The 13,332-nt window shown below is 40.3% G+C and overlaps 1 protein-coding gene across 1 annotated transcript in view; it reads right to left on the minus strand.

Moving 5' to 3' along the window:
- Window positions 1-13,332, minus strand: part of hdac5 (histone deacetylase 5) — a 50,872-nt gene that overhangs the window by 31,696 nt on the left and 5,844 nt on the right. The window contains exon 2 of the mRNA XM_058654689.1: window positions 4,503-4,646. Coding sequence (XP_058510672.1) covers window positions 4,503-4,524 — 22 coding nt within the window. The 5' untranslated portion in view covers window positions 4,525-4,646. The remainder of the gene's footprint in view (window positions 1-4,502; window positions 4,647-13,332) is intronic.

Below are 13,332 nucleotides of genomic sequence, written 5' to 3' on the forward strand. Positions count from 1 at the left end.
GAAGAGAAGAGAAGAGAAGAGAAGAGAAGAGAAGAGAAGAGAAGAGAAGAGAAGAGAAGAGAAGCTTTTACTAACATACAAGATGGGGGGTTGATGGAGGGAATATAGCTGAAAATAGCCTGCCTGGGAGGAGGAGCTAAAGATATAAATAGACACATGGAGAGAGAGGGGGAGAGAGAGGGAGAAAGAGTGAGATTAGTGAGCCTACAGCTCTAGGGTGAGGTGGGGTTGGAGGAGTGGGGGGAGGGGATGGGGGGGCGGGGGCGGTGCTTTCAGCGCTGCTGTGTTTTCAGTGCTGCACGTCCAAGAGATCACCTGTCAGTCAGAGCGCGTGGGCGCCTCGCCACATTTCCTGCAGACTTCGCTCAGACGCTCACAGACCTCAGTGAGTGACTCTGCAGCGAGGAATTCCACCTCTCCATTTAGAATAAACTATACATTCATCCTTATATATAAATATAAGTATAAATATAATACTTTAGTTTGAGACCAAATACCTGCAGAACTGATGGAAGGCCGGTCACAATCTTACCGGAATCGTCGCACTGCGATTATCAGTCGTAAAGAATTCATATCGTTAAGTCACCTTATTTTGAAGGCGTCACATGAAAGGCTGTGATGATAAACAATTACGTATTTATTAATAATCATCAATCTAAATAGTTTTCAGACTTAAATGTGAATATTCTCTGGTTTCTTTGCTCCAACTGAACAAAACAGAACATCATCACTTCCAGCATTTTCTTCGGATTAAACCGAGAAAATAATCGACAGATGAATCGATGATAGAAAGAATTGTTAGTTGCAGCCCTGATCACCTGTGGTTATTATGCTTCATCACTTTTCAAACTTCTAACACGCATGGATGAGCATTTCAGGCAAAAGATGGAACCTTTTTGTGTTCAATAGCGATATCAATATCACAAACTAGTGTACGTATGTACTGATGCAGTCATTTTAAACACAGTTTCAAGCTATTTCAAAAACATAACTCTCCAACAACTGTGAAACAAATGTTCTTCTCCCATGAAGAAGAAATCATCAGATTCTAAAATCCTGTGCATGAGAGCAAGTCAAAGTAATGCAGGGTTCACAGTCTGTTGAGTCACACATGAGATGAGATTCAAAGACCCTGATAAATGTCATCCCTTCTGTGCGATCGTCAGAGGAGCGGCTTCGAGATGCGTTCAAGAAACCTCGTAAATTTCATCACATCTACTAATAGAAGACATGCAGTCCATGAACTAAAGGCGGCTGCTGCCACCTTGTGATAAAAGATCTATATACTGTATATATAGACAGATCTATCTATCTATCTATCTATCTATCTATCTATATATATATATATATATATACATATATATATATATAAGTGCCACACCAGCTGTTATATATGAGACAAATCTATATGTGCTTCATTTAAGTTATGTTCAGAGGGATTTATTTTGCAGGTTTTAAACACATGAAACAAATCATCAATAAAACTAAATGTTTTTCGTGAAAAAAATGACGTAAATAATTAAATGATTCAAAATAATCTACCAATTATTAAAAAAAAGTATTTTTGACTATTGGCGCTTTGGTAATTTTTGTTGTATTTTTAACACATTTTTTTCCACAGTGTGTATTATAGTATTATTAAATTGTGTCTGAAATTATTTTTTTTTTTATTCCCCAATTGCAAATAAATCTTTGAAATCTTAAAAAAAAAGAAAAAACTACTGAATTCATCAACAACCATTTAACAAACAGGTGAAACTGTTTTATTATTGTTTTTCTTGAATTAAAAAAAAAATCTGTGTTATTTCAGCTTCTTCATGTTTCTTACGTCTTTGCTCCTCTTCGACAGTAATATCTATATATACCCAATATCTTTAAAAGGACCAAACAAACTGATCAATCAATCAATTAATTAAATAATCATTAGTTGCAGCCCTTTGCAGCAGATGTTTTCCAGCAGTTTCTTTTCTTTTCTTTTTAAATCGTTATATGTGACCAAGAAATCACATCAATTCCAGCGTTCAGGGGAAATGTCATGGAGAATCACAGAAAGGTCACTTTTTAACCAAACGCTGTGCGGCTCGTTCTGCACTCAGTGTGGATATTATTAATTAAAAGCCGCGGTTATTTATAGGTTTTGCTTACTTCATTCAGCAGCTCAGTCCTACGTGTGGCTGCGCTCTAAAGAATCGGTTCCAGTGTTTCAGCAGAGTGAATGGGGACATTTCATTTAATGAGGCTACATGCGACGATTCAACGGTTATACATTACAAAAAAAAAAGATCAGCTGAGGACAGATTATGTAGATCAGTGGTTCTCAAACCTTTTTATACCAAGTACACCGTTATGACGAGGGTTGGGTACTGAAACGTGGTAGTTACAAGACCGAATAAGAACGTAAATTTCAGGGGCCTGACTTTCTTTACCGCCCCCTGGTGTTTCGGCCGGGTATTTTGAAAAAAAATACAGAGTAGGCACCGGTATCAGATAAAACCCGACCGATACCTAGTAAGACAGTATTTCCCCTCAAGTACCAGCAGAGGAAGCTCACGTACCACTGGTGGTACACATACCATAGTTTGAGAACCATGTCCTCCATAACTGCCAGCCTTCTCATATCTCTGGGCAACTCATACACTTTTCTTTCCAGTGTTGTGTTTTTCGCCGTCACCTTCATCCCACCTTCTCTTCATCACCCTCATCCTCACCCCCCCGTGGAACCAGCTCTGTGTGGTGTCCTTAAGCTGATTTAGTGATGCATCAGTGTGAATCACAAGCACACACACACACACACACAGAGACAGAGAGAGACAGAGAGAAAGAAAGAAAGAAAGAAAGAAAGAAAGAAAGAAAGAAAGAAAGAAAGAAAGAGAACTGGCCAGGCAACATGTCTGACATGGTCATCATACAAATACATCTGCTAAAAGGTGTGTGTGTGTGTGTGTGTGTGTGTGTGTGTACTGCAGTAGCAGTGGATGACTCATCTCTGCGTTTCTATTTGAGGTGCATCAAACCCTGGAGTCACAGTCCTGTCTGTGTGAGTGTGAGTGTGAGTGAGTGTGTGCGTGTTTATTATGTACTACTATATCTGTCTGCTATATCTGTATCCATGACAACCGAGTCAGGCTGTCAGTCATTCAGGCACCCAGTTCAGAGACAGAGTCGTCAAACAAACACCAGATAAGCGATTATCACCTGGTTAAATTCTTAAATGTTACGTTTTAATTCTATCTTTGTATCTTTGTTTCCCTGCGTTTGTAAACTGAATATCTTTGATTTGTGGACGACGATGTAAAGACGTCACAACACTTTCACACCTTTGTTTGTGTGTTTTATGGACCAAGAAACGACTTCATCAAACTGTGCAATATAAGAAGAATCTACTTTCCCCACAGAAAATTAAACATATTATTACTTTATTGTTTCTGCTTTTCTTTGAAATCCTCCTCACAATATTGGTTTAAAACCAGAATTAAAATAATGAAAGTATAAGTGTTATATATCCAGTTTATCTGGTGTGCAGTGAGAATGACGAGACGTGACAACAGGGAGCAAGTATTTAAAATCAAACTCTCCACAACGTGGATTTCAATAGAAAACAGACATTTCATCATCTTACATCCAGCTGACTGTGCACGCTCTGTGCCAGGACACACACACACACACACACACACACACTCACTGAAAACCCTGCTGCCAGCATGGACACCAGGGTTTTAGCCACATGACACTCAACTCATAACATCTACTCCAGCTATAGTGTCTGTCATCAAGTTTGTTTATTAGCTGATGTTGTACAGCACCACATACAGGCCAGGCATGTGTACTACATCATTTCTACCCCAGCCCTTGACCCAGTGGGGACTCAAACCAGCAATCTTCTGGTCGTCTTTCCACTAAATATGTGAAATACAAAAGATATGGACTCAACAAATTATATTTAAAAGGTCTAGAGTTGAATTAATCGATTATTAATCGATTACTAAATTAATCGACAACTATTATGATAATCGATTAATCACTTTTTTCATGATTAAAACGAGATTTCCGATTGTTTAAGCTTCTTAAATGTGAGTATTTTCTTCATTTCAAAGAAATCATTAAAAGTTCATCATTTTGGTTTGAAAACATCATCATTTCCAGGTTTGACGAACACTGATCAACATCAACAAGGTTTTCTGATATTTTATGGACCAAACGATTAATCGAGAAAATAATCGACAGATTAATGGATTATGAAAATAATCATTAGTTGCAGCTCTTAGAAAGTCACTTGACACCATTGCTTTAACTTTAAGTCAAATTTTTTGTGTTATAGATCATTTTGACCAATTATAGGCAATTTTGTTTGTTTCTAAGACACACACACACACACACGTAAAAGCCAGGTATTGTAAAGTATAACATGATGGCCCACAGTCAGCAGAACCATGAGAACCTGAGTCTCACTCCAGTTACATCACAAATCACCACAGCAAAGTGACACAGATTCATCCACTCACCTGACGTGTGTGATGAACTCATCAAGCTCGAAACCCGTCCGTCCGTCCGTCCGTCCGTCCACCGTGTGCGCGCGTGTGTGTGCGTTAAAGTGGGTCGTCGGTGTCGGCCATGTGTTAGAGGACAGAAGAATCCGGCTCTGTTTTCTGCAGCAGGAGAAACAAACAAACACGTGTCAGAGCTTTTAAATCAATAATAATAGGCTCCGTTAGATCTCAGGCAGTTTTGGTAATGAAGTTATAAAGTGCTTCACAAAAGAATCACGACTACAACACAACACAGACGTGAACGCTCAGCGTTGCAGAGCTTTAGGGAAACTTAATGGCATTTATTCACCATTAGGAATCATCAGAAGACCACGATCAACTGATCGAACATGGTGTCAGAAAAGTTATTTGTAGTTTCTTTTATCATTTCTCTTTCCTTAAATCCCTGGTGGTGGAAGAAGAATGAATGAAACAAGGGATGCTTTTATTTAGAATGGTAGAAAATGTTAGAATAAAAACTATTTCATTTTCAGAAAATGTTAAAACATTTTGCTCAATGATGGTCTTTAATGTCTTGTTTTTAGTCCACAAACCAAAATGACGTTTTAATTATTTTTTGCTGTTGTTGTTTCTGCTGCTTCACAAAAATATTCACATTTAAGAAGCTGAAAAACTGACAGTTAGAAATAATGAATACGCCTGTGCACTCAACAAAATGACCGTCGTCCTTCAGTGTGACGCCTCTGCATCGTCAGTCCTGCAATTATTTCACAATAAAAGCCTCGTTTTTAACAAGAAGATTTCACTTCAATAATAATTCCAGTTGCAACACATTAGGATAGTCACAGACGCTGAGACTGTGGTCAGAGATCATCGTCACTGGCTGTGTGTGTGTGTGTGTGTGAAAAAGCTCTTTGTTCCATGATCACACACTCAGTCAGCGTGGCCTTGGCCCGAGTAAATACAGAGGACAGGGAACACAGACTGACAGAGAAATATTCAAGGACAAATAAGGGCATGGACAAGTGTGTGAATATGAGGGTAAACAACCATCATGTGATGACACAGTATTCATCATGACACCACAGCCGGCGCAGGGCATAAGCAGACTTAAAGCGCTTTTCCACTATATACTGTCGACTCCACTCTAAACGGTTTGCTTGGTTTTCCATTACAAAATAGTACCTCCTCAATGTGGGCGGAGTCATCACAGCACGGCTGCATGAAACTGCCGTGACATTGTTTTACACACACACACACACACACACACACGAGTGACTAGTGACTTGTACAGCAGTTGTTTTCAGTGTGAAACTGAATCATTAGAATCAGTTCATTAAGAAGATTTGTTCAGTACTTCCTCCATGACCGGAGCTGGGTTTGTGATGCAGCTCGCCGCTCGCGGTCGCAGGCTGACAGGGCAAAACACACTGCAACTACCCAAAACACATGCAGGAGGAGAAACGCGCTGCATATTCACAAATGCTATGGATTCAAAAATCCAAACAAAAACAAAAACACACGCAGGAGCGAAAACAAACAAAAACCCCAAAACACGCAGGACAGAAAACACACACATAGCCCAAAACATGCAGGACAGAAAACATACACAAAGCACAAAACACACAGGACAGAAAACACACACAAAGCCCAAAACACGCAGGACAGAAAACACACACACAGCACAAAACACACAGGACAGAAAACACTTACAAACCCCAAAACACGCAGGACAGAAAACACACAAAGCCCAAAACACGCAGGACAGAAAACACACAAAGCCCAAAACACACAGGACAGAAAACACACACAAAGCCCAAAACACACAGGACAAAAAACACACACAAAGCCCAAAACACACAAGACAGAAAACACACAAAAAGCCCAAAAACGCAGGACAGAAAACACACACAAAGCCCAAAACACACAGGACAAAAAAACACACACAAAGCCCAAAACACACAGGACAGAAAACACACACAAAGCCCAAAACACACAGGACAGAAAACACACAGGACAGAAAACACACACAAAACCCAAAACACGAAGGACAGAAAACACACACAAAACCCAAAACATGCAGGACAGAAAACACACACAAAGCCCAAAACACACAGGACAGAAAACACACACAAAGCCCAAAACACACAGGACAGAAAACACACACAAAACCCAAAACACGCAGGACAGAAAACACACACAAAACCCAAAACATGCAGGACAGAAAACACACACAAAGCCCAAAACACACAGGACAGAAAACACACACAAAGCCCAAAACATGCAGGACAGAAAACACTGATCTACAGTTCGGCATTGTCAGGCCCCTTGATCACCAGGGAGCCCCTAGAGTGTGTGTTGGGAAAAACATTGTATTTAAATAGTGTTTTTCTTAAGGTATTTTGTTTTATATTGGAGTTGAAAATTGCTAATTTAGTCCACGTTGTTCTTCACTTTGATAATCAAAGTGCAAATGAACACAAGGCCACTTTTGTGATTTTACTTCCCTTTAAGGTTAAAAATAACCAACCCAACTATACGTAACGTAATTTACAGTATTAATTGTATTAATAATAGTCAAGCACAAGCTACTCTGAGGTGATGGGAGGGGGCCCCCAGGTCACATTAAGCTTAGGGCCCCATAAAGGCTTGGACCGGCACTGAAATGTCGCTTTTCCTTCACTTCCAAGGCTTTCTTCACTATTAACTTGAGAATATGAAGGTGAACAGGATGTGTTGAGTATTATTAACGGTCGTGATTTTATTTCCCCTCTAAAGTTAGCTCATACACTGGTTTCCTGTTTACTAACAATCAAGGATGCAGCTGCAGGATATGAGTGGAAAACAGGTTTTAACAATACAACATCACGGCAGCTCAATATACCCACGATTTCACGACATTTGGAAATAAAGCGGCCGCTGGAAATCAGTGAAAGTGCAGATCGCGGCTCAGTGTGTGCGTGACACACACTCGAGCAGCACAGTGATAAGTGGCTGAAGCATCATCGCTGCCGTGTATGTGCGTGCACCGCGTCACGACACGGCGACGTGCAACGCCGTAATCTAAATAAAACGCGTCATGATGCAACTTATTTGCTGCTTTATTCAAACATTACGGCTGCAGCTAATGATTATTTTTCATTTTCTCAATTACTTCATTTGTTGTTCCGTCCTAAAAATTTATTGATTTTGGTTGTTTTTTTCCCCCAAACCTCAAAATTGATTTAGTTTAAGAAAATATTCACATTTAAAAAAAATGGAAAATATGAATTGTTCTAATTATTATTGAAGAAAAAAAACCTCAAAACCATTTAACTGAATATCAAATTAGTTGGTTATGAATTTCATTTAATAATCAATTAATTGTTGCAACCGTACTTAAAATTCAATATTATAATTAAAATAATAATCATTTCAGCCCTACGTAACATGCAATAACAAAATATAAGGTATTTAAATATATGATAGAATTTGAATGCACTGCACCAACACACTTTCACACATCTGTTTGACCTCAGATGTGTGAAATATGTGTTTGTTGTTTTCTGTCAATAAAATGAGTTCAAAATAATAATTAACTGCCGTCTTTAACTTTAATTTATCATATGGACTTGGTAAGCGTCTTTGAGTGTCAAAGCTCTATAGAAATTTGACGTGTTATTACTATTATTATTATTATTATTATTATTATTACTACTATGAACGATCGGGGTAACAATGTATAGTGATTGTGATATGTGTTATAGACATGTGTTATAATTTTGTAAAATTTACAATATTTTACTGCGTTGCAGATTTAAAACAAGATTATCACCTGAGATTAGGGATGAGCTGATACGACGCTCAACATCAGTCCGATAATGGTCAATAGCAACGGCCTTTTAGCCGAGTCATGATGTGGGCTGTTTATTTCTTCTTTACGAGAGAAGAATATTTGTTCCACTCTCCATTTGTTGGAGAATTGTATTTTCTAAATAGCTTGAAATGGCTACTGTTGTTACCAGCTTCACAGTTTCAAAAGTCCATACTCTATATTGTGTTTGTGATATCAGTATCAGACATGAACAAGTGGCATTGTGCCATCCATCAACTGCTATACTCTAATATACGAGGATCACAATTTAAAGAGCAGCTTTTGCGATGTGACATTTGTTCTTGATCCTTTCACTTGTTCTCACAGAGGATCACAGCTTCAAAGTGAGCGACGAACATGTGACAAACACCGAGACGGAACATTTGACGGCAAATCTAAAAAAGCTCAATTGTCACATTTAAAATTCCTTAATGTGATAATGAAGTTCATGTAGTTTAATGCTTGGCTGAGGATTAAGGTTTATATTCATTTGCATCATTTACACTTCTCACACTTTATGTCCATTTCCTATGCAGGTGTTAATGAAGTCTGTTTGATTTTATCCTGTGTTTATTTCTTTTAAATGAAACAGCGTCTGCAGTGTCATTTGAGAATCACTGCCGTCACCAGTGTTAACATCTCTCTCCTCTGCTCGCGTACATACATTGTGTCCTGTTCTGACCAACCAGGAATTACACTTACAGAAAGGAAACAAGCTGCACCCTGTTACATAATCTAGCTGCCTGGTCCACTGGCGCCACCTACTGGTCCTGTGTCGGCAAAGTCTGCATAATGTGCCATAAAGAAGTGTATGGGGGGGGAGGGGGGGCAGGATATACAGAGAGAGACCACACACACACACACACACACACACACACACACACTCCCAACATCCTGAATAATTGTGTCTCCAGTGGATGTCAGTGTGTGTGTGTGTTTGTGTATGGGGACCTAAATCACACACTCACACTATGGGGGCGTGTCTTCCTTAAAGTGAGTCTCCACAAGAGGTTAGGGTTAGGTTAAGGTTGGGCTAGTAGTAGTTATGGTTAAGGTTAGAGTAAGCCTTCAGGAAATGAATGTATGTCAATGTAATGTGCTCAGGACACACACGCACACACATGACAGCATGTAAACATGGTCAAGACAGTTTTCTGGTTGAAAATGCCTTGAGGTCAGAGGTCAGAGGTCAGAGGAGAATGGCCAGACGTGTTACTTTTCCTCCCTTGTTCAGGACTTCTTGAACATATTGAATTTGAATCCTTGCATTATGTCATCCCCTGCATCCCTGGCGCTCCTTTAAAGCAGACGATGGATGAACGGATGAACGGATGAACAACTCTCAAACAAAACGTCTTAGGCCACAATAAAAAACCACTGAAACAATTTACTGTAATTAGCTTAGGTTCTTTTCCATTCTGGTGTTGGCCGACGTGAACTAAAGCTGCCATCGTGGCTCTTCTCCAGATCCAAGTCTCTCTCAGTGTGTGTTACCACGGCAGCTGCCCTGGTAACAGTGTCAGGACCAATATAATGGGATAAAACACTCTGTGTGTCTCTCTGTGTGTGTGTGTGTGTGCACACCTCTTAAGTTTGGGAGCAAACTCACAATGACAGATTAACCAGCTGTACAGCTACTACATTGACCTAATGACGCTCACACAAACTCAGCCAAAAACACGGATGGACGGACGGACACAAGAGAGAAAGAAAGAAAGAAAGAAAGAAAGAAAGAAAGAAAGAAAGGTTCTATCACTCCAGTCATGTGCCTCAGTTTTTACCAAAGCATCTACAAAATAAAATCTCTCCTCCATCTCTTTGCCACCTCCTCCTCCTCCTCCTCTTCACACCATCATTTCCTAAAATACCTGGGCCCTCCCATTCTGGAGAGGAGCAGGAAGTGCTGCCTGGCAACCAGGGAGCTGGCTGCCGTGGTAACGCTTCACCTGAGCACCTCTTCCCTAAACAAACAGCAAGTGTGAGACGGGAGGGGGATGTTGAGTCAGAATCGTAATCTGCCTCTCGCGCTGCATTTGTTTATATACTCGTCGTTTTGCCTCGTTTTCCGCCGCAGATAAACACACGTACACACGCACAGACACACACACAATCACAACTGTTCAGCCTCAGTCTTCTCCTCTCCTGTGCAGCAGATTGAGAGAAGGGGACACAATGACTTGCACATACACAGAGCTGCATGTGCAGGACGGAAAAAGTGTATAATTGATCAAATCATTGTTGTTCATTTACATAAGACGACAGTTTCCAGCAGTCAGTCACACCGATGCACACACAAGCAAGTGCAGCTGCCAACATCTACACACAAAGACACAAAGACCAAGAGTCTACATCTGAGGACACAAGCACACAACCCTCTACTGCTGTCAGCACTGGCAGACATATACAATGACCATGGCATGAGTAACACAAGTGCCTGCTCAGGGCACCATGGCCACCAGCTGTCCCTAAACACACCAGACTCCTCTGGTAAATATTCAGATTTTAGACATTTTCGAGTTTAACGTTAATGTTTTCAGGATTTTTCGCATTTTCCGCGTCGATTCTTGTGTCGGACGTGGCGCTCACGACTCTTCCAGTGACGTCACTCTCTGTAAAGAAAAGCACCAGGTACTAACACTGATGGTAAAGCCAATAGTCTGGAGTCAAGTCGAGTAGTGCTAGAACTGTGTAGAGCTGCAACTAACGATTAATTTCATAGTTGATTAATCGTTTGGTCCATAAAATATCAGAAAACCTTAAAAAATGTCGATCGGTATTCGTCAAACCTGGAAATGATGATGTTCTCAAATGTCTTGTTTTGTCCACAAACAAAAAATTATTCACTTTAATGATTTCTTTGTTATCCAAAGCAAAGAAATGAAGAAAATACTCACATTTAAGAAGCTTAAACAATTGTTTTAATAGTTTTAATCATGGAAAAAAAGCTTCAAACCGATTAATCGATTATCAAAATAGTTGTCGATTCATTTAGTAATCGATAATTAATCGATTCACCGATTAATTGTTTCAGCTCTAGAACTGTGTCATGGAAAAGTACCATTAGATTAAGATGGAGTTATTTTCTACGTACTCTGGTCAAAATTCTTCAGCTGCAATCACAATCACTAACCCTAGAGCATAATACAGTAGAGAGATATTGATTTTCCTCCACGTACCACCACAGGAAGCATACCACAGTTTGAGAACCATGGGCAGGAACATGCCAGGCCGACATTGGGATAATGGAGGTTTGATGACACGAGCCGCACAGATGCAACTGTGCACAATTCCCCCAGCAGCGTCGTGTAAGTCTTTGCTTTATTATTGGCCCTAAAATCACATGATGACAAAATTGTGATGAATGCTGCTCGTTCACTTTCTGTTGCTTTGCTGTAGGAGCTCTCAGACCATGCTTGTTGTCCCTGTTGCTGATGTTTCTGTCAGACAGAGTGCACCCAACAATGGCCTCTACATCTCTATCAACTCTCCAGCACCGAGGTGAAACACCGACAGCATTACAGCCACACAAACCTGACAATGTCGTGTTATGGAAAGGACGAATGAACAAAGGTAACGAAAACTGAAAAGCTCTGGGTTGAGTTTGCATGTTGAAGGTCTTAATAAGGGCTGCCAGGGATTAGAACTCTTGAATACATATGAATGCCATTGTCAGGGAGTTCAAGGCCCACGTGACTCTCTGTGTGATGCTCAGTATAGCAGTGTTGTGTTTTCGTGTCTGTGGTGACATTCCTGTGTGTTTTACATCACGACTGACAGAGGGCAGGCAGAAGCACGACAGCTGCACGGCACCAGTAACGCGTGATGGCTGCAGCGGCTGGAATATGGACGTGAAGACATCTGCAGACTCACCTGAGGAGAGGGGAAAGCCTGATGTCACTGCCCCGCCTCCTCGGATGAAAACGCCAAAAAAAACGCCCTCTAAAAGCTTCCTCCTGTCCTCACAGTCGTGACTCCGGCAGATATCTGTCTCTGACCCGAGTCCAAGGCGGTGTTTTCCCATCTTTTACACTAGTGAGCTGTCAATAACACATTTGTGCTGATGCAATTAACACCTACTCAAAACCAGCAAGCTCAAAATCTGTTGCTGCTTTTTAATTGACATTTTTCTTCATACGACACTCGGCCGTCTTGTTTTTTTCTTCTTCTTTGAGTTTAAAACAAGCAGCAAATGTCCATGACGTCACCCATAAGAATCTTTACTGTCTATTTCCCTCTAAATGAGAACATTATTTAACAAAAGTGACATCATGTGCTTTTGAAGGAGAGCTGAAATAGCATTTGAGACCGTTAACCTTTCAGGAAAATGTTTACTGATGTTATAAATCAAGTGACAAGCAGAACATTTTATAAGATAGAAACAGAGCTCTGACTTCAGCGTCTTCCATGTGCATATGTTCCAAGTGTCCTTGCTCTTCTATGACAGCACAATTAATATCTTTGGTTTGTGGACAGTGTCATTTTTTTCAGTTTTAGGAAACAACGACTGATATTTTCCACCATTTTCTTGTCCAATTAAATAATGAAGAATATATAATGGACAATTTATCCGATTATAAAATAATTGTTAGTTGCAGCCTTAATCGAGTGGGATTGTGGGTCAGTAGATGTTTTTTAATGTATATGTTCTAACCATTTTAGCAAATCTGACAAGTTGGCTTTAAACCAACATGTTCCTCACCACAGTAGTCCTCCAAAAACTGGTCCGACTGAGGCAGAAGGGGTCCCCACACCTTAGTTGACATCAATTCAATTTTTAATGACTTTCCAGGACCAATCCCCTCAAATTCAAGGACGGAATGTGCTGACACAGCTTAAGATGGGAGGGCAACTTCGCCCACGCCACGGCGTCCACTTTTATTGATTCGCAGCACACTCTGCATCTGGACAAGTGATTGTCCTTGGGATCTTGGTCAAAGCCAGTCTTTGGTGAGACAGAGATCACGTCATTTGCTGTCTCTTGCCGAACGTTAC

The sequence above is a fragment of the Solea solea genome, chromosome 16 (assembly GCF_958295425.1).
Source record: "Solea solea chromosome 16, fSolSol10.1, whole genome shotgun sequence".
Lineage (NCBI taxonomy): Eukaryota > Metazoa > Chordata > Actinopteri > Pleuronectiformes > Soleidae > Solea > Solea solea.